This window comes from Ammodytes marinus (genome assembly GCF_949987685.1).
Source record: "Ammodytes marinus genome assembly, chromosome: 10".
Classification (NCBI taxonomy): domain Eukaryota; kingdom Metazoa; phylum Chordata; class Actinopteri; order Uranoscopiformes; family Ammodytidae; genus Ammodytes; species Ammodytes marinus.
Window position 1 is genome coordinate 14,673,718 of NC_137214.1, and position 20,204 is coordinate 14,693,921.

General features: G+C 44.2%; 1 protein-coding gene across 11 annotated transcripts in view; it reads right to left on the reverse strand.

Annotated features, from left to right (window-relative positions):
- Positions 1-20,204, reverse strand: part of dlg3 (discs, large homolog 3) — a gene marked incomplete at its 5' end in the record, with an annotated part of 84,727 nt that overhangs the window by 6,541 nt on the left and 57,982 nt on the right. For 2 of the 11 annotated variants that reach the window (XM_080035549.1, XM_080035545.1), the window contains 8 exons: positions 31-72; positions 2,042-2,141; positions 2,757-2,832; positions 2,957-3,133; positions 4,936-5,050; positions 12,144-12,246; positions 12,899-13,055; positions 19,504-19,666. In XM_080035549.1, coding sequence (XP_079891675.1) covers positions 31-72; positions 2,042-2,141; positions 2,757-2,832; positions 2,957-3,133; positions 4,936-5,050; positions 12,144-12,246; positions 12,899-13,055; positions 19,504-19,666 — 933 coding nt within the window. Of the gene's footprint in view, positions 1-30; positions 73-2,041; positions 2,145-2,756; positions 2,833-2,956; positions 3,134-4,935; positions 5,051-10,362; positions 10,777-12,143; positions 12,247-12,898; positions 13,095-18,477; positions 18,604-19,503; positions 19,667-20,204 lie in introns of those variants that run through there. The other 9 variants (XM_080035548.1, XM_080035547.1, XM_080035539.1 and 6 more) reach the window with 8 other exon arrangements.

Sequence of the window (20,204 nt, forward strand, 5' to 3'; positions counted from 1 at the left end):
AAGACCATGAAAAAGAAGAAGGTGACTCACTCGAACTGCTTTCACTGTCGCTTGTGTTGGATGTCAGGCATTCTGTGAACGCACAAGAGAGCAAGATGAAAATAATCTCAAAAACAGCTTAAACCACAGTTTCAATTTCAATAAATTCTCTTACGAGTGAAAAATATTTTCACCTCCCTCAAAACAGCATTGGGGGGAAAAAAAAAGCACTCTGTTTCTCGACATCTAGGCCATTTAGAAAAAAGGGGCATAAAGAAAGCAGAAGTCTTGCTTGGTGCGGAAGCCATGCTCTTGGAAATATTAGGGAAGTGGTTTTAGGTGCAAGCAATAGGAAATTAAGTGTTTCCTGTGACGATATCCCAAATGCCCCGCAATTCCCTGGCCAGTGTTTCCTATTGCTAGATCTGTGCCTGTGGCAGCAGATCTCATATCAGGGAAAAGACAAAGAAAACATCCAGGCGTTACGCCGTCCACAGGAGGGAGGCCAGAAAGGCTGACTGACTCAGGGGAACTGGAGGGAAAAAGTGTTTCCAACCAGGCCTGCTCTGGTGACAGATATATTCCTGCGCTGTGTGACCTTATCTGACAAAGTTCTACTAAGCATTCATTGTAAAGACCCCATGAGACATTCAGAATAAGGGTAACGCTCATTCACCATCCCTTGGGAATGTGAAAATGTCTCGATTATAAAATTTCTCACAATTCGGACGTGAAAGATTCTGCATTGATAAAAATACACAACATCATAAAAGAATTTGCTGCCAACACAACACAAAACAATAGAATAACCTACTAACATTAATTTTTGGTTCACGGCTGAAGGGACGATCAAGTTAATTCAGACTGAAAGCAATGTGACTTTCTTTCACCAAATTGTGGACAAACGTTAACAAACCAACTGTGGCTCAACCACAGGGCCGTTATACTAAGGAAAAAATAAATGTTTGGTTTCTTACGATTTTTGATTTTGACTTCACGTTACCGTTAGCTTTCTTCGACTATTACTGTAGCGTTTCTGTTGTAGATGTTCAGGTTTTATGAATGTTGATCCCTGGAATCCATTAAATAATAAGTGGTCTAGTCTTATCTGAAATGGTAGTAATGTACACTGTGCAGTTATATAGAAAATGAAGGATGCTACACATTGCAGATGCATCGTGAATCGTTTTGCAATCGAATCGTGAGGCCTGTGAAGATCCCCACCTCTAGTGTGTGTGTGTGTGTGTGTGTGTTGTTAGCATTCCCAGCTGGGTCTGCAGTGACAAAGCATTTTTCTCTGAGCTCAGGGGGGCAGCTGCTTGACACAGTACAACCACACACTTACTCAAACTCTTTGATCCATAAAAGTCATCGCTTAACCCTGGGAAGTCCTAGGTGTCCCGACAGGTGAGAGCAGAAAACCAAGAGAAGAGAGCAGACAGGAAGAAGAAGAGGTTAGTGAGAGTTGGGGCAGAGAGGAAGAGGAGTGCGCTCGCTGTGTAGTGCTCGCCGCCAGGCCCACTGACACATGGTGCTGTGTTGGACTCATTAAGCCTGAGCCCCACTTTGTTCATAGTAAGCCACAGCCTTTTTCAATTACACAAGCCCAATCCCATTAAGATGGGATTTTGACCTGTTAAGTGTTAAAGCTTTAGTCCAGCTAATGAGATTCTTCTTGTCGAAGGTTAGTGATTGACTGGAGAATTGATCAGGAGTTATACAAGGAGTAGCATCACAGTGTTAGAAGGCCTGTGTATTAATGCAGCCGAGAACATGTGTGCGTGCACACACACAGCTGGCAGCGCACAATGCTAGACACTCCTCTGGAGCCCGTAGATGCACAGACACACCAGAGAGAAGCCCACATATGCCAGCTTTGCGTGTAGGGCCTCTCTCTGGGACAGTGAGAAAAGGGATGAGAGCGGTGCCATCACACAAACCCAATCCCTGGAGGTGAGTGGAAAGATGAAAGTTGAGAGACAGAACGGAAGCATGAAGGAGGAAAGCACAAAACAACAACAACCAGAGCCCCAGACCCCTCGATCACACAGCTGGTACTTACGTTCGGACTCCACCAACTCCTGCACAATATTCTCCTTGCTCTTGTAAAACGGGAACTTGCGTGAGAGGTTGAAGCTTTTTTTGCGCATTGCTTTGACTGGCTGCTTGTCGGTGTGTGGGTGGGTGTGAAGGAGGGGGGCAATGAGAGGGTGAAAACAAAGAAACAGAATGGGTTTCAATGAAGGTACTCGACAACCATGCAAAAACAAAACACAAATGAAATGTATACAAATAATACACATCAATTAATGAAAATGAGAAGCAGGCAATGGGGTGGAAATGAATGGCATATCAATGTAAAGGAAACAGGCTTCTGTTTACCAATTTAAAACATGAACCATTTTCATATAATTGAAGCAGCTCGCATTAAAGATACAGACACAACATTACATCCGATTTATACTTCTGTGAATTTACTTCTGACCGACAGAGCCCCTCTGACTAATGTGTAGACGTCGTATAAGTGCCCAGCTTTCTTATTATCAGCGGTTACACCAGCTTTGGGGTTCACAGAGACCTCTCTATTCCATGGAGCTTCTGTGTAATCTATACAGTAATACGAGCGCTTCTTTTTGTGTGATCGCTTCAGTGAGCAGGTGCTGGTCTCTTTCCCACACTCAGGGGGGAAGTAGGCCATCTCCCTGGGAGCCCAGCAGCAGCTCTCAAGACAGCCTCTCTGGCACCAGGGCAGAGAGCAGCTGGCTCTCTACACTTACCCTGTTAGACTCAATCATGCCTGTCCTGGCGTGGAACTTGACTGTTTTTAACCTGGCCCGCTCCTTCTTCTCCACTCTGGGGGAAGACAGAAAATAATACATTTAGACTGGGACTGAATGGTAGTAGGAGCCACTAGCCACATTTGCTTTGTTTGACATAAGTGCACCTCCAAGTTGGAGAGAGAGAGAGTTGGTCTTACCTTTTCTTGCTGGGAATGACCCCGATCTGCTCACTCTCTCCGTGTGGCGTGACCAGCCTGGCCTGCCACCACTCGTCGTCAGAAGCATTGATGACATGAAGTATATCCCCGTAGGAGAAGCTCAGGCCTTGGCTGGGCAGGCAGCTGTCCCTCGTTCGATCGTAGTCAAACAAAGCTCTGCAAAAAACAAAAAGGCTTTGGTTACACTCCCTACTTCCTTTGATCTCAAATTGGGGTGTGGAGATTCTGCACCAAGATCAAACTACTATGTTTACACACTTGGCACAAAGTGGCATCTGTACATTTCCTGCATTTACTTTATGTTAGCATTTGTTAATTTTTCCTAATACTTCACTTTGCTTACATGTGGGCAGTGAATTGACTGGAATTGTAGATGACAATGTAAAACCTTGGAGTTGTGTATGATACATTCAGATGCAGTTATTGAATTGAAACAATAAGTGTCTATGTAAATGTACAATAACAAAGTGGAAAGCCACGTCATATCTCATTCCAGACAACAGGTAAAGGTTGACATTCACATGCTTACACTTGACATTTCTAACTGCTGTTGCCACATACCCTCCAACACAAACATGCCCTGTTTATTTTCCATCTGAGTGCGTCACTATCTTGTCAGACGAGTAAACCCACAGCCATGTGCACAAGGTATTAATACCGGCTTTACAGGTTAAACTAAACTTGACCTACAAGTCTATATCTACAGGCCATATACAGTGGTGGTCCCGTTAACAGACATAACCACATTTTCCTCTGGTTTAAGATTTCTGCTTAAGCATTCATGCCAAGTGAAACTGCAGAGGACAATACGAAAACAGAACAGCTGAACCTGTCATGATGTAATCTAGTGAAAGCGTATCTGCCGGTGTGCTGCTCTACAGGGAAGTGGACTTCTAACATAGGTTGATGAATGATAGTCAAATTCCAAGCCTTAACCATGTTATAGCACTTTCACATATTTACTGAGTGTTTCAGAGAGCTAGAGCAAATGTGACGGTTTGATTTTGTTAGCTTTGTTTCTTTACTTATTTTTTTTTTGGTTTAGGCTTAACGCCTCTGCATTCCAGTGGCTAGGCTGGGAGGACAAGGTAGATTCTGCATCAGCCGGCTAACTAGACAGCTTTTCCAACATAATTGTGGGCTTAGTCACCTGCACAGGAGCAGGCTAGGCCTCTACATGCCTCATAGGAGCCGGTCTATAAGAGAGGCGTGAGTCACACTGGTGAACCTACCTCTATAGTGGGCGTCCAATGAGATACCACCAATGTACTTTTGATGGATCCGACTAAGGTCCATTGCTATTGAACTTAGGCTAAATCAATCTAGTAATGTAGCCATTAGGCTTAGGTTAAGTGAGGTGCATTAGTGCTTCAGTGCTGGAGCACTTGGACTATGGAGTTACATCACACAGTCCATTTCACCTTGACCCCGAGAGTCCCTTTGTGACTCGTGGTATTTATGCGAGCACAAGGATGCCACCTGTTTCAATTCCTAAATGAGCCTCCATCCAGTTTGGCAACCGGCCCACAGTGTCATAACACAGGTCACTTCCACAAGCACCACTGTCAATCTACATAACACAGAGTAGATTCAATGTGGCATCAAAACAACACAAAATGCCTGTACCATCAGCTTTTTGATGGTTGTGAACAGCATCAACCCATTGCCCAATATTGAATGTCACACTACAAATAGATCGGTGTAAGGTTTCGTGTTTTATCACATGATCCCAAACAATATACGTTCCTGTTGCTGACAGTGTTGCTGCTTTTTAACAACATGTGCTTTCAGGCGTTTATTCTACCTCGCCCCCACACGGGCATGAGGAGGTTTATTATGCAAGAGTGGCTATTTTGACTACAGAATCTCAAGAATTTCATGTTGTGAGTGCAAGCGTGGCTGTGTGTGTGTTTGTGGCTGTGTGTGTGTCTGTGTCAGTGTGCGCGCTAAAGCTTCACCTGACATAGAGGGAGCGTTTCTCGCTGGTGCGCAGGGAGCCGGATCCTGAGCTCATGCTGCTGTTCATCATCTGCTCCCTCAGGTCGTGGATCTTGGACTCAAAGCGACTGTACTCTGCAATAGGAAGAAACAGAAGAACAAACAATGTCAACACCACCCTATAGACAGCTCCCTTAGAGCATATAGTGCTGCCCCTTTCAAGGCTGGTACACCCATAATCAAAAAGTGGAGTCAGCGATTCTGGAGAATGTTAACTTGATAAAAATCACTTTTTGTGAAAATCCGTGAATATGTCTTCATGGTCCATTACCTGTCCATACCGTGTGTGTGCTGAAAGAAAAAAAATCCAGTGTTAATCTACAGCCTTGGGTTAGGAAACTGGTATGTAAACCAAGGGGGTCCACCCATCATAGATAGCAAAACAAGTGTACAGAGCCTAGGCTGCGTATGAACTGGATTTTTTTTACAGCGGACCGTGAGGAGATATTCCCTGATTTTATGCTTTGGTAGACCGATTTGGAGAGACAGAGTTGAAATGGGGCAAAGCGGGGAGGACATGCAGAGAACCAGACACGGGTCGGATTCGAACCAGGTTTGCTGCGACTGAGGACTGAGCCTCAGGGGGATGCTCTAACCACTACACCACGAGGCCCCTCCCCGCCGACATCACATTTAATGTAGTATTGACCATGTTAAATAAAGAGGCCAAAAGAGCATTGGACCCTGCTCTCTTGCATTACTGGAGTGGAAATGGTTGGAAATCTTTGTCTCGGTTAGCTGCTGCAGTGAGCTAAAGTAAATAAAGGAAAGCTTCAGCGAATCCTTAGGCTGATTAACGACCCCCAGGAACAGATGGTTTATCACAGATCTGCCTTACACATCCAGTAATGTCTAATGTCAGGTGATTAATTATACGGATTAATTAGGTTCAACATTGGCTCTTTAGTGTGGTTAAAATAAAAAAAAGGTAAGGCCTCCGAACAATTTCCAACGCATGACCATTTGTCATAGGTGTGTAAATCTAGTTGCTGCTCCGGAGCACAGGGGGATGATATATGAATGCACCTGGAACACCTCATTAAGAATGCTCTCATTAGCCTAGCCTTGTGCTCTGTGACCAGGCTGCTGGAACAAGTGAGGCCACCGCACCAAACAGCACACACGGCTAGATAAACAGACAGATGCAGCTAGAAAGACAAGTAGGCAAGGGCTCATGTGATCACACAAAGGAGGCACCGGCACCACAAATAATGCCGCATTGTGAGCCACCACATTTTGTCATAGTTGGTAAATGTTTGGACAATTTTACACTTTACACACTGCAAATGAAAAGGTAAATGAAATGCTGTTAGAATTGAGAATAAGGCTTCATGTTGTGCCGTTCTACTCTGGAATTTAGCCAGAGTAGAGCGTAGATTATATTATCTTTGTCTAGATCAAATTAAGATTTAAAGTAAGAGTTGCCAGAGAATATAATCCACATTTATTCCACAACTCTCTTTTACTACCGTGCCTTTTGGAGGCCTGGAGACTCCTACCTTACAGCTTAATCATCCATAGCCGGCAACACTTCCTGTAACGGGATCAACAACAGATCAAAGTCCAGATTCTGTCCGACAAGCCTACAAGTAGCCTCAAAAAAACAAACACACTCATGCCTACAAAGGCGATTTAGCCGAAAAGTAGTCCCAGCTCCCGGAAAACATTCTGGGCAGGTGCAAAAACAAGCTTTAGGTCGCTGAACTCTAACCCCCCCCAGCGCCCAAACCTAGGGGATTCAAAGCAAACACAAATCCCACCCTAGGCCTGGGTCCAGCTCTCCCCACTGGTCTGTGCTCAAAGGGTTAATACAGCAGAGTGACGCTGCAAAGGTGAGGTAACCAGACACCGCCTGAGTGCCTGTTACCAATAGCAACGTCCGAGCACTCCTAGAAACAGGGATAGCACACGCGGAAACAGCCATTCAGACTAGTCCACTTGGCTCCAAGGCATAGGAGGCACGAGAGAATGGCGTCTCGGGAGGGAAGGGGGAGTCGAGGGACAAGTCGACAACAAAGACTAACTAGACAGACAGCCGTCTTAAAGCCTGACGACTTCACAATACCAGCAAATACCAGTCATGGCGGTGAGATAGTACCACTACGCGTAGTAGCTGCACAGGAGATAAAAGCTAAATGATTTGCCTTTTCACATTCCTAACATCCCGTTTAACTAACCACTGTGGCCGTTCAGGAGGAGCAGGAAGGAGCACTGAACTACGACCAGCCTTAAGACTGTGTGGGAAGTTGGGGGAGGGAATCATAACGTAAACCATAAATTGCTGCCGCGCCTTGTTTATAATGACGACATCAGGGTACAGGAAATTCTTCAACACGATCTTAAATGTATATATAGTAAATCAAAATATGTGTGCTAAAGAGCCGAAAAAATAAATAATCATGCAGCGCTTTCAGTTTCAGAACACACCGGATTGTAAGGCAATCAGATAAAAGCGGATACAAAGTAGGGATGCAAATTTAGGTTTTGAGGATTCCTGTACTGCTTGCTGGTCACACTAATGGTCAGTAAATTGATTCATGGAAATTGTAAAGCTGACCAAGTCTAACTCCCAAAGTAGAATATAACATTTAGTATGTGTCTCAATAATTAAACAATACAGCTGTTAATTATTGGAGCCATAGAGCCGGAGACAACATTTAAAAAAATTAAAAAATTAACAAAATTATTCTATAAAGTCATAACAGGCTAGGCTAACCCTGTATCATAGGTATTGGCAGTGGTATTATTTAAGAACAGAAGGACCATATCCAACCTGGTTTAGAATGAGTCACAAGTGCAATGGCAATTAATAGATTCTTCACCAGACCAACTCTCAAAACAACTTCAATTATTCATTAGTCTCCCTATACTACTCACAAGAACACCTTTAAAATACTGGAATATGGGAGTCCACCATGTTAAAACTCTGTCCCTTGACGCGCTTAATACACACAAGAGCTAGCTTGTATTTTTAGGAGTGACCCACAGGAAGAAAAGACAGCTAATGGAAACTGGGACTATTCTGTATCGCTCACTCCCACTCCGTGTCCTCATTAGTCGTACAGATTTTTATATATATATATATATATATATATATATATATATATATATATATATATATATATATATATATATATATATATATATTATATAGTTTGGGGGGGGACGGTCGCTTCTCTTTTGATCCAGTTATGCAACACGGCAGGCATGTACTTGTAATGCGATAGTGTGTTATGTTCTCTGGTAGAGTCCAGCCGGTGAAAAGACACACACACACACACACACACACACACACACACACACACACACACACACACACACACACACACACACACACACACACACACACACACACACACACACACACACACACACACACACACACACACACACACACACACACACACACACACACACACACACACACACACACACACTCCCTAATAATATACTGCGGGAGGAACATGTAAACCCTGGCTAAATTGTTTCTACAAACCTTTGCAATGCGCGCTGGCTGGAGTGAGTTCGGTAAGGGCGCGCTGAGCTTAACACTTCCTACACACGGACACAGCCCTCCTCCCATTTCCTACACGCAAAGGTTTGTAGTGTAATTACACTTCCTGATAGTGGGGGCAAGGCAGCATATGGTTACACACACACACACCCCTCACTTTCACTCCTTTTAGCCGAATGCGAGCTAAGGACTTGGTGATGCTCAAATAAGCCACTGAGAGGCAATGAGGGGGGGCTCCTTCTGAAGCCTGTGTGCGCTCTGTTGTGGCTTCTTGTAGTCTTCTTCAGAGCTGGCCTTCCATCAGATGTCTGTGAACGCTAGGGCCCCCGGCCCCTGAGAATACTCTCTAGGCAGTTTGTCCTAGCTGCATTTAAACCAGCATTTTCCCTCCACTTCCTCCCCCTGACTGACTGTCCTTGTACAGCTCACCCGGGGTTCCTGCTCAAAACCTCAAACGGAGGACATCATGTCACACACACCGCTTTAGGATGCCAGCAGAATTACTGCCGACAGATCTCAGGTCACCAGAGGGGATGCAGGAAGTCAATCATTTGCCAGCACTCTACTTGTGTGTTTTTTAGAGCAGTTAAGCATTGCACACACAGGCAGATAACTGTCCTTTCGCTGGGTCACAAAGGGGGCGCAGAGCTGAAAAGCATGGTTCACTATGGAAAACAAAGGTTCCCTTCAACTAAACCACATCGTTATTCAAGATGCTGCCCGATTGGTCTGGCATGCGAGACAAGAAAATCAACTCTCACATGGACAGAATAATGAACATTTTATAATTGGGACTTTGTAGATGGAAAAAATATACTGTCAGTTGTGATCTCAGCTTGTGTCTTTATTTTAGCTTAGCTCAGTGCCAATTCTCTGATCCTATTCCACCTCAACTCCAATGACCTTGAAGGGGAGTTATTGGACAGTTAGCCAGCACAGTTGGGTGGTGTTTTATTGAAAGAGAAAGGAATATGGTTATGCCCCTTCACATTCCTATCATAGTCCAACCTGAGAACTCAGGCTAGATCTAAAGCTTACAATATCCTTCCCATTGTTGTTATAGCATTACCGCAGCATGCTCAAGTATGTACGCATGCAAAGAATTACAAAAATTACGCTGGGGGAAAATGGAACTGCCAAAGTGGCTGTAATCTACAGCCAATCTACAATTTACTGCTATAGAGAAAATAGTGGTGCAATTTTGAGAAATATACTTAGTTTAAAATGAGAAAATAAGTGACAGGCTAGCCAATAACCCCTGCTTTAGTCAGCAGGATAGCGGACTTGTTGTGAGAGTTGTATGTCCAAAGCTCGCTGTGCCGATGACATAGCAATGTAATGGAAATGGAAAGAGGTTAGTTCACAGGTGAGGTAGCTTTTCATACCACCACAAAGCTCACACACACACACACACACACACACACACACACACACACACACACACACACACACACACACACACACACACACACACACACACACACACACACACACACACACACACACACACACACACACACACACACACACACACACACACACACACACACACACACACACACACACACACACACACACACACACACACACACACCTGTTAGACCACACCTCTGTGTCCCCACCTAGGTTTAGGTTACATAAGAACAGTAAAGAAGTGGTTTCAAGTGGCTGAATTAGTCCTGCTGCCTATGACAACACGAAGCTACTTCAACTGACCTTAACTAAGTATTAAGAGATAACGAAAACAAATGTGACACCAAACTAATGGTAATTCCAGGTAATGACAGATTGTGGTTGTATTAAACTACAGGTTACAGCTAGGAAGGGCAACATATCACCTCGGTACAGTAGCTAAGTAGCAGTCAAGACAAACCTGTTCAGCATAGTTTTTGTTCCTGTTTCAATGTGTCAACATTTTCCGCGGCTTCCCTTTCTCGTCTCACCTCAATTGAATGAAACCGTAGCTACTATTTCGGGCAATTTCTTCATCCAGCCATTAGGGAGTTCATGCGGCGTCTGCTGTTGTATTCCTCCAGCCCATCCCCCATCCGCAAAGGCTGGTAGACAGATACAAAGTTTTCTGCGCTCTCCGACCTTAACGTCTCAACCGGTTTTTTAAACTTTCCTTTCGGTGTAATGGAAGTAGAGCTCACACTCTATCAGCCCTAGTGTCTTCTTTCCATCACTGTCCCGGGGTTTCGTGTCCTCGGCCAGCGGCTGCTCACGGGAGCTCCGGGTTTGAACAGGGAAGGACAACAGCGGTTCGTTTGCCCGCCTTGCAGTTGGCTCACGGCTTCAGCCTGAGTGCACAAGTGCCGCCCCGAACCTGAATACCCCTTAAAGTGCCACTGCCTCTAACCATAGATCGTATAACCTATCGCCAGCGCTGCCCTCATTTACAGACGTAGCGTATCACGGCTAAATCATAAAGGTATGTAGCCGATGTGATTTAATCGCATTTTCTAAAAGTTGACGGAGTTCTGAGAAATATTTTGAAAGTAATGGCCTTGCTTGTATAGCCCACAAAACACTAAATCCTACATTTCCCACAATGCAACTTGTCACTGAGTCAGAGCTTTTCAGATCTCTGCCTGCTAAATGCCCATGTCTAGGAATAGCCACAGATCTTGACAAAATAACAAGCTGGGCCTATCTTGTTTGTTAAATCTGTATTTAAAAAAAGAGGAAAAAAAAGTGTATGATCCAACATGTGGTTTTACAGAGGGCTATTATTTGCCTTACTATTTCCTGGAGGCTGGAGTCTTGTTGTCAATGTCAAGTTGCCAGGAAACACTTGGAGACTCAATCATGGACATAGGACTCAATATCCAAAGTCTTATTTATTTTTACAAACCTAAAAACAGAGTAGGCTAGACTACCATGTTAGCCTACTTAGTGAACTGTAGAGGTGCTGGAATATGGATTTTGTCACTTTTGGACAGAGCCAGGTTTCCCCGTTTACCATCTTTGTGCTAAACTAATCTGTACCGTAATACCGTACAGACACTAGAGATCTATATGGGTTCTCATCTAACTATAGGAAATAAATTGAATATAGCCGCAAAATATCAAACTGTTCCCCTCGATGCCTCAAAGTCCATAATGCATGTTTTTTCTGTTATATAGGCTATGGTCTCAAAGCCAGAGTTGAGATAACCCTGATGACACCTGGGTCATTTTAGAAGTCTACCTCCAAAACCACAGAAGAGATTTCAAAATGTTTTATTTCCGACTGGATTACCAACCAGCAGGCAAAGCAGTCAACTGCAACCCTCTCGAAATCCAAGGGTCACTGTACGTCATTTGGATATGGTAATTTAATTAATTGTAAATGTAGGCCTACTTTATTGGTGCAAAATAATTCAACATGTAGCCTACAATGCTCAAAGTAAGTCCAGTGTTACTAGCTGATTTTGTGGCAATGAATTGGGCCCTGTGTCAAACTCTAGATTAAAAACTTTATTATTTAAGTGTATTTTGTGCTCACATCTTGATAAAAATGTGGTTAATCAAATCAAATCAAATCAACAAAAACAAAAATAAATTCAGTTTTATTCAAGCATATGAGTATGGGTTGTATCAGATTTAATAGTAAATCTAAGGCAGATACAGAATATGCTAAATATTATGTGACATGAGACAGTGTGGCCTCACCTTCAGGCCTGTACTGAGCTATGATGGTGACCGTTTGTCCAGCTCTCTTCAGTGCTGCAGCCGCCTGCTCATGTGTGGCATTCCTGAGGTTCACTCCATTCACCTGCAAACAAACCAGGCACACACACAGGGTTTTAGAGAGAAAAGCCAGATAAGATCCTAAGGGTGTGCCGCTTGTCCTAAAGCTGGGGTGGTTTCGTGTCAGCCAGTAGAGATGAGATCTGCCCTCATCTTGTAAACGCCTAACGTTAATATGAACGCAGAAGTATGTATGTATGTACACTTCTACTGTTTCACAAGCATGTTGCAGTAGAGACATGCATCACCCTTAGACAGATTGATGTATCTATCTATTATTATAGTTCATATAATATGTGGCAATGTTTTTCTACAAGTGAAATACAACTGAAATATAGAGTAACACTTGGTTCTGAAAAGGTTAAAAGTTATTAAATACAATAGAAACGTGTAATTTATTGGTATACTGTATTGATTCACAAAATGATATTCTCTTGTTTAGCAGGGCGTAGCTAATCTCCCTCTGAGTTCTTATGGATTTTAATGTCTTGCTCAAGGACATTTCAGCAGGGCAGATGTTTGCTGTCTTTTTCTAAACACTATCGCCACCTTAATTCTACTATCCATCGTCATTATTCTGACAACAGGAGTGGCACGAGAGTCTCTGAGAACTGCCTCAAACGTGTTAAAAGTCAACTTGTGTGCTTCAGAAAAAAGCTTGAGGTTGATAGACTGACCGAGAGAATACGGTCGCCCCTCCTCAGCTCGCCGCTCAGGTCAGCCGGCCCTCCTGCCAGGATGAAAGAGACGAAGATGCCTTCTCCATCCTCCCCGCCGACTATGTTGAAGCCCAGGCCTGTGGAGCCCTTGTGCAGCAACACCTTTCTTGGCTCCCTGTAAAAGAGAGCCACAGTGTCAGGGTGAAGGGCAGGACAGAAGGTGTAGAAGAGATGGGCAGAGTGAGTGAGAGAGAGAGAGAGAGAGAGATGAAACAGAAAGAGCAGCAGCCATCTTTTATTGGTTTACATTGTGTATGATCCCCCCAAAAAATTGTAGTGTACTGGAGTGTATCCAGTTTACGCAGCTGCAAGCAGTAAGCCTGCAGGTCTCTCTTTCTATATGTACGTACATGATTAATCTACAGGACCACCCACCAGTAGGACTCAATGATTAACCATATGATACTGTAATTGTGTACTGATCACATTACTGGTAAAGATCATTTGGATTACACTGATAACACTCCAAGCAGTTCTGCCATAAATAGAGTGAACGCAATAAAACAAGCAAGGAACAAGATTGAATCCAAGTGCCTGTTATCTACTGGCTGTAGAACTTTCTGCACCGCAATGGCAATCTCATGTACACGTGGACACATTCAAACACCCACTCATATTAATTCACTAACCCAGAAACAATGAGCCACCTCCTGCTCGACAGACCCACTGAAGCTCTGCTTTAGCTTTAGCCACTATGACTCATCCTCCGGCAGGCTATTCAGACTGCCTCAGTTGCTAGAGAGGGCATAACCACTGCTTTGAGAACACACACACACACACTCACACTTGAGGAAGTCCAATGTTGGCCAACGCACACGCAAACACATGCCCACACGCACATACTGTACATACAAATGCACAGACCGACACACATGCATGCACGTACACATAGACATACAGTAGGTACACACAGAGACCCACGCAGTTTTCCTATCGTAACGGAAACACTGCATGGTTCCCATTAGTGGTCTCCTCAGCCTGCGGTCTACAGGAACAATTCCTACTCAATCCCCAATGGTTGCTCCAGCTCCCTGTTAAGACCATTTTCCCATCGATGGCAGATGCTGCAGCATTCCAGATTTCCAGAATCGAACCCATGACTGACTGGAAAAAGCCTTGATTACTCCACTTAAAGAAAATGAGAGCAAGGGAAAAGTCCCAAATAGTAAAACAGTGCCTAGAAAAGGTTTAACTGGACTGTTAAAGTTCAAATTAAATGAACCCATATACAGTTTATTTATTGAGAACACTAAAAAAGATAGATCAATAGCAACATAGTGACCCTGGGTCTGCAGGTATCCTAGTGTTTCTGCGAGGCAGAATCAGGGACATATCAATTTAATTTTACTGGCAAACATTTGCACCACTATGTTTTTGCTTGTTCCATACTTTTAGCTCTTTTTTGCACCATAGATGAAAAAAAAAACATAAAAAAGGCAAGTGATAAAAGCTTTTAAATATGCTGTAGCGACTGACTTGCTTTTAAACAAGTCAAGCTTAAAAATAACCTTGCGTTCCATCTTCAGGTTTTCATCACTGCTCGACCAGGCACACAGGTCTCCATGGTTACCTTGGGATCCGGAACCGGTGCTTGCTTCTGAAAGAGCATTTCCTAACCGTGCGATGAGGCAGGCTCCTCACCAGCGACATGGAAGACGAGATGTTGACCGTGAACATGGTGGCTATGGCACATTGGTCGCGCCCTGTGTTATAACTCCTCGGCAGCCTCTTCCTATCTGGAGAGAAGGGCTACTCTTTTAGAAGCTCTTGTGTTAGGGGGCCTGGCGTTCCCTATCGCATCCTATCGTGTGCCGTGATGGGAAACAGCTCATCTTTGGGCTGTCACAAACGCTTTCTCCCCATCATCACCAGCCAGGCTAGACTCTAAACTTAACCCTGACGCTGCCAACCAGGTCATCTCAATTCAACCAGAAGAGGCAGAAAATCACCCGTCACTCACACCTGGACCGACCGGGACTACATTACAGGAGAGCATCAGGACTGGGCCGGTGTGTCTAAACTGGAAGTCTATCCAAGTTTGATCCCCTTTCACACTGTGTTGTCTCTGCTCTTCTGATGCTGCTTTGTGTCCAGCTCCACCTACAATGCAGCACACCAGCATTCCTGTCTGTCAGCCTGGCCCTCTGGAGAATAGGCAGACAGATTCCCCGGGGCTCCTTGCTAATTTGTGAGAGTGTAAACAAACCGAGGTAGCTCATAAACTGACTTTCACGACTTTGAGGCCTTTTGATTTGACACCCGCTCCCCCCCTTCCTCCCCTATTCGTCTGTGACCTGGCTGTACACTGGAAGCTACATTTATTTTTAGAGGAAAATGTGCAGTATAATAGAGGAAAATATTATGGACAGATAAGGCAGCTGCCTATTTTTTTTCTTCATCATCATCATCTTTCAGCGGGTGCTGCTCTCCAACAGAGCAGTATTTGTGCATGTTTTTGCATAGGATGTGGAGCGCCTCGCCATCTTCATGGGAAACAGGAGTGAATTCCTAAAGTTTTGAATGCAGGGATCAAGTCCCCCCCCCACATCACAAGACCTGCCTGCCCTCCCTTCCTCCCTTTTTCTTTTCATCCGTGTGCCAGGAATGTACAGCGGTAGAAATAAAAACCCTTTCTTTCTGACCAGCCATTTCTCCAGCAGCCCTTTACCACCACCACTACTTCTATATGTCTGTGTTTTGGCCAAGGCGGTGGCGTCTCAAACCTTACGCTGTGAATGGGATACCTGGTCTGTGGGGTTCAGCGGGTCACGCCGCCCTGGACTCAGCCGAGTAATTAGCTCTGCTTGGCTGATTAATGGTGGACACTGCAAGATGGGCACCATTTTCCACAGACAGACACCACAGCTTGCAGCACTTTATCTCTCTCTCTCAACCCTAGATGCATCACATCAGCTTAAGTAAAGAGGCGTATACTGATACAATTAAAACGCTGCTTTATATCTGCTCTCTCTTTTTGCACTGCTTAAATTCTACCCGTCTGTGGCTGCTTTTTCTTCACGGCCTGCTATTTTCTTATAATTTGACATTGGGGGGAAATGCATTCAATACTAAGGCGATCAACTGTTTAAGATATTTCTTGCTTCTGTCAGAGACTAGGAATTAAATTGGAGCGATGAATGATTAACACCTAAAGACGACTACTCAACGGAATCTGATGTTATCACTTTTATTTTGAACTCTTCTGTGCTTCTGCTTACCAAAGGTCAAAGTGTTTTTGTTATCGATGACAACTGAATTCTCGCGCTGACCAGGCAAAAGGTTTGTGTCTGTGAGAGACACATTAAGTTACTGATTAGCTCACCTGCTGCTGCCGTCTAGGCCTCTGTATACATAAACATTGTCTGAACAAAGCGCCCCCACTAGAAGCCTTGTTGTGTATATCGCACAACTGCAGCCCCACTGATAGGACATTTGTTTAGTGATTGTGCTCTCCAAACATGCACATTCGAACCCATAGGTCTTTTTAATTCTGTTGTCAACTCCAATTTGGACAAGGATGCAACAGAGTACAATGTACAGTGTGGACATATTTCCAGAAGAAGGGGGTAATATCAGATGGAGAAAGGGTAGGGGGTGTTGGGAGATGTGTCTACGATGACAGCACCGACAGAGGGGGATGTGCGGATGGGCTGAGGGCCGATTCAAGCTCTGACTCACTCCCCACAACCAGCCTGCTCCACGCTGAAGCCTGCGCTTACTACAGCCCCCATCTAAAACAACCCCTCCAGGGTCAGGGCTAGTGGGGAAGCTGCTCAGGTTGGATGAAGGTGTCTGCTATCTACATGTCATTGTGACCATGATATCCTCCAAGACAATGCCACTCTTTTCTGATTATACAGAGACACACGCAACACAAACCCACTGGATGAAAACAGGTGCACGCATGGTCACAGTATGTAGGTGGGTTTACAGGTTTTATGGTGTGCAGGATGTATTCTCACAGGTACGTGTTCATGTCATAACTGTGCATTGCACGTAATGTGTGTGTATCAGTGTGTGTCAGCACGTTATGAGCAAATGTTTCAGTGTACAGTAAGTGTGTGATCGGTGCTGGCAGTAGGGGTGAAGAGAGGGGCAAGACCTGAGTGCGTGGCCTGGTTTTCCCAGTGAGCAGATGAATCACGACAGCTGCGGGACTGTCTGCCGCTACTGGTCTACCGGATCAGGCTTTTACTCCATATTACATTCATGGTTACTGCAAGGGGGCTCTGTGTTTATATTTACATACATAGAGCAGCAGGCAAAGCGTTCCAACGCTGCAAAGCAGAATGTTTGTGTCGGGTGGCTCACACCGCCCTGCACTGTCCTGTATGGTAAACACAACACTCTGCCTTCAGTTACAATCATACAGCAAGACACACACACACACACACACACACACACACACACACACACACACACACACACACAAAAGCAACTTTTCACACTTTTCTTTAATTCAACCATGAGGTGATGCATGATGGACAAGACTGTGGATACAATGTACAACCAATTGAAGAAACAAAATCAACAAACGGGGCCTTTTGCATATGTGCTTATGACAAACAGTTACTCTAAATATCATGTTTATTATTGTATTCAGCAGTAACCAACAGCGAAAGTAGCTTGGCCCGAGACAGAGGCTTAGTTTTGCCGATGCCTCCTGACAGATGGAATTGAGCAGCTTGCGGGAGCGTGAAGCCCTTTCGGCTGCACTCCCGCGGAGATGTGTTGGTGGAGAGCAGGTACGACTCCATTTTAAACTGCGATAAACAGGGCCCTATTTTTTTAGATAAATACAGCTCTGGAAAAAATTAAGAGAGCAATCTGGATTTTTCTTAAATCTTCATCTCTACATAACTTATTGAAAATGATCTTAATGACAAAAAAATTATTGGAATTTGGTAGAAATGTTGTCAGTTTATATAAAAATAAAAATAAACATATGCCTATAAATAGTAAAACGAGAGACACTGAATATTTGGAGTGGTCTCTTAATTTTTTCCAGCGCTTTAGCTAGAGAGTAGGCTTTGTGGATAATTGATTGGCTAGACCTTTAAAATATGAAAACTATGGAAAATAACAAACAAAACACACGTTCAGACACAAAGGGCAAGGAATATTCAGTGTCTTCTTGTAAAACATTTCAGCAAATACGGTCAATCCGCTGTTAAATGTTTAGTTAATATTTCCAGTGAAATCATGAACGATTACGTGGTACATGTCACAAAAAACATAAAGGCAGCAACATACGTACATACAAAGCAGGAAAGTAGACATGTGGTGGGGAAACATTTATATGCGGACATAGAGACAGAAAGCTAAAAGAAAGCTCTGCTTGGAAATGAGAACTCTATCGACTCAAGGCTGTTTCTCCTGCATGTGTTATCTGTGCACAAATGTGGTGCAATACTCTACTGGTGAGGCAGGTGGCCTCCATCCCCTGTCTGGCCCTACCCCTGTCTGATGACGGATCCAGACGCTGAGCTACACAGACGAGGGTTAGCTAAGCAAGGCGTGACGGACTAGGTTAGTACCTGCCAGAGAAGGGGAGCGGACCTTGGCACAAGGGAGCAGGGGAAGGACAGAAGCCTCTGTAGAGGGCCTGGGGCACCTTGCTGTCCCCAGGTTTGTGGATGACACTGTAAATAGGCTCAGCCCTGCTGTGGGGTACAGGAATGACAGTGGGATAATTGGGGGGACAACGGGACACACAAGTGTAGGACACAAATAAAGCACACATACCAACAGAGATGTTGACACAATGCACATACATGTCACGTAGACAGCTTGTACAAGGACCACATAATGAACACTCATCCAGTATCCCATGCACCCCACAACACGCAGACACTCTTTAACGCCTGTGTGCAGTCCCACACACATGCACGCAAGCACACACACACACACACACACACACACACACACACACGCACACAGGGGAAATACAGCCCTCCCTCCCCAGGTCTGTGGGTTAAGATGACTCAAGGCCTTGGGGACACTCCAACCAAGCTTCTATGAATGCTACTTCTGTTTCAGTACTTGGATAGGAGTTCAAAGGTTAAAACACAGTCATTAAAAGAACAGAAAGTGACAAGCGGGCTCTCTGCAAAGTATTTGATCAGCACACAGCCGCGACACACTGTGAAGTTATCATTCATTATGCACCACCAGGGCCCCGATGAGCTGTAAACTGTAAACAAAGCAATGTTTGCTTCATGAAATTGGAATAAGTGTAGGTACATGTTTTGTTTAAGTGAACCATACCAGAACAACACCATTTAAAACAGCAACAAAATTGAGGCTGCTAGGAACAAAGAGAAAACCATTCAAAAATAAAAAATAAAAAAATCCAAAAGAATGAGCTATTTAATATTATGAACTTTAGTTTCACAACAATGTCTTTTCACTTGCTGCTACAACAGCCACACGGCAACAAAGCCTTTAGCTGGTATCCACAAGCAAATCCAATGTATAAGCTATGATCATTCAAATCTACACTCAAAGAGCCTGTATGAGTGTAGTGTAGGGAAGGGGAATGTAGGATCTGGTCTGGAACCTACCTCGTGAAGTCTTCCTCCCCCAGCATGTGGCGGGGAACTGGCGAGTACCTGGACGGGGTGACCTGGGGCGGAGGGTACACTGGCTTGGGCTCCATGGCCCCCATGTAGTTGTGGCTGACGTGGTTATCAACCATGGCGGGAAAGGCTGGAGCGAGGGCCAGGCCAATAGGGGGAAAGAAAGAATGATTACAAGGCAGGAACACCGTGGGGAAATCAGATCATGCTTGAGGCGTTGCTGTAGGACTGGCAATGCCGTTTTGTCCACTTCTTGATCCAGTTATAAATATCTCGACAACTACTGGAGATGCCAAGATATTTAGCTGAGACAATTGTGGACCTTGGAGGAGTATATAGTACAGACTTGAGATCCACTCAAAATTTGAATTGTGTCAAATTCTGTGGTTTATGCCTAAATACCTACACAACTAGTGACATCCCCATAAGCTTCATGCCCTCGGCTGTACTTGGTGTTTACTGCTAATTAGCAAAAATGAGCTAAAAGTTAACATGGTCAACATACTTAACTTCAGCATGTTAGTGGTGTAATTGTGTTAAATGTTAGCATGCAGAAGTTAGCCTTTAGCATAAAGCAGTGCTGTGCCTAAGTACAACCTCACAGTTCTGCTAGAGTCTTAGGCTTGTAAGTGTATCATGTTCACCTTATTGATTATCATAAAAGATGTTTAAAATGTTTTAACATC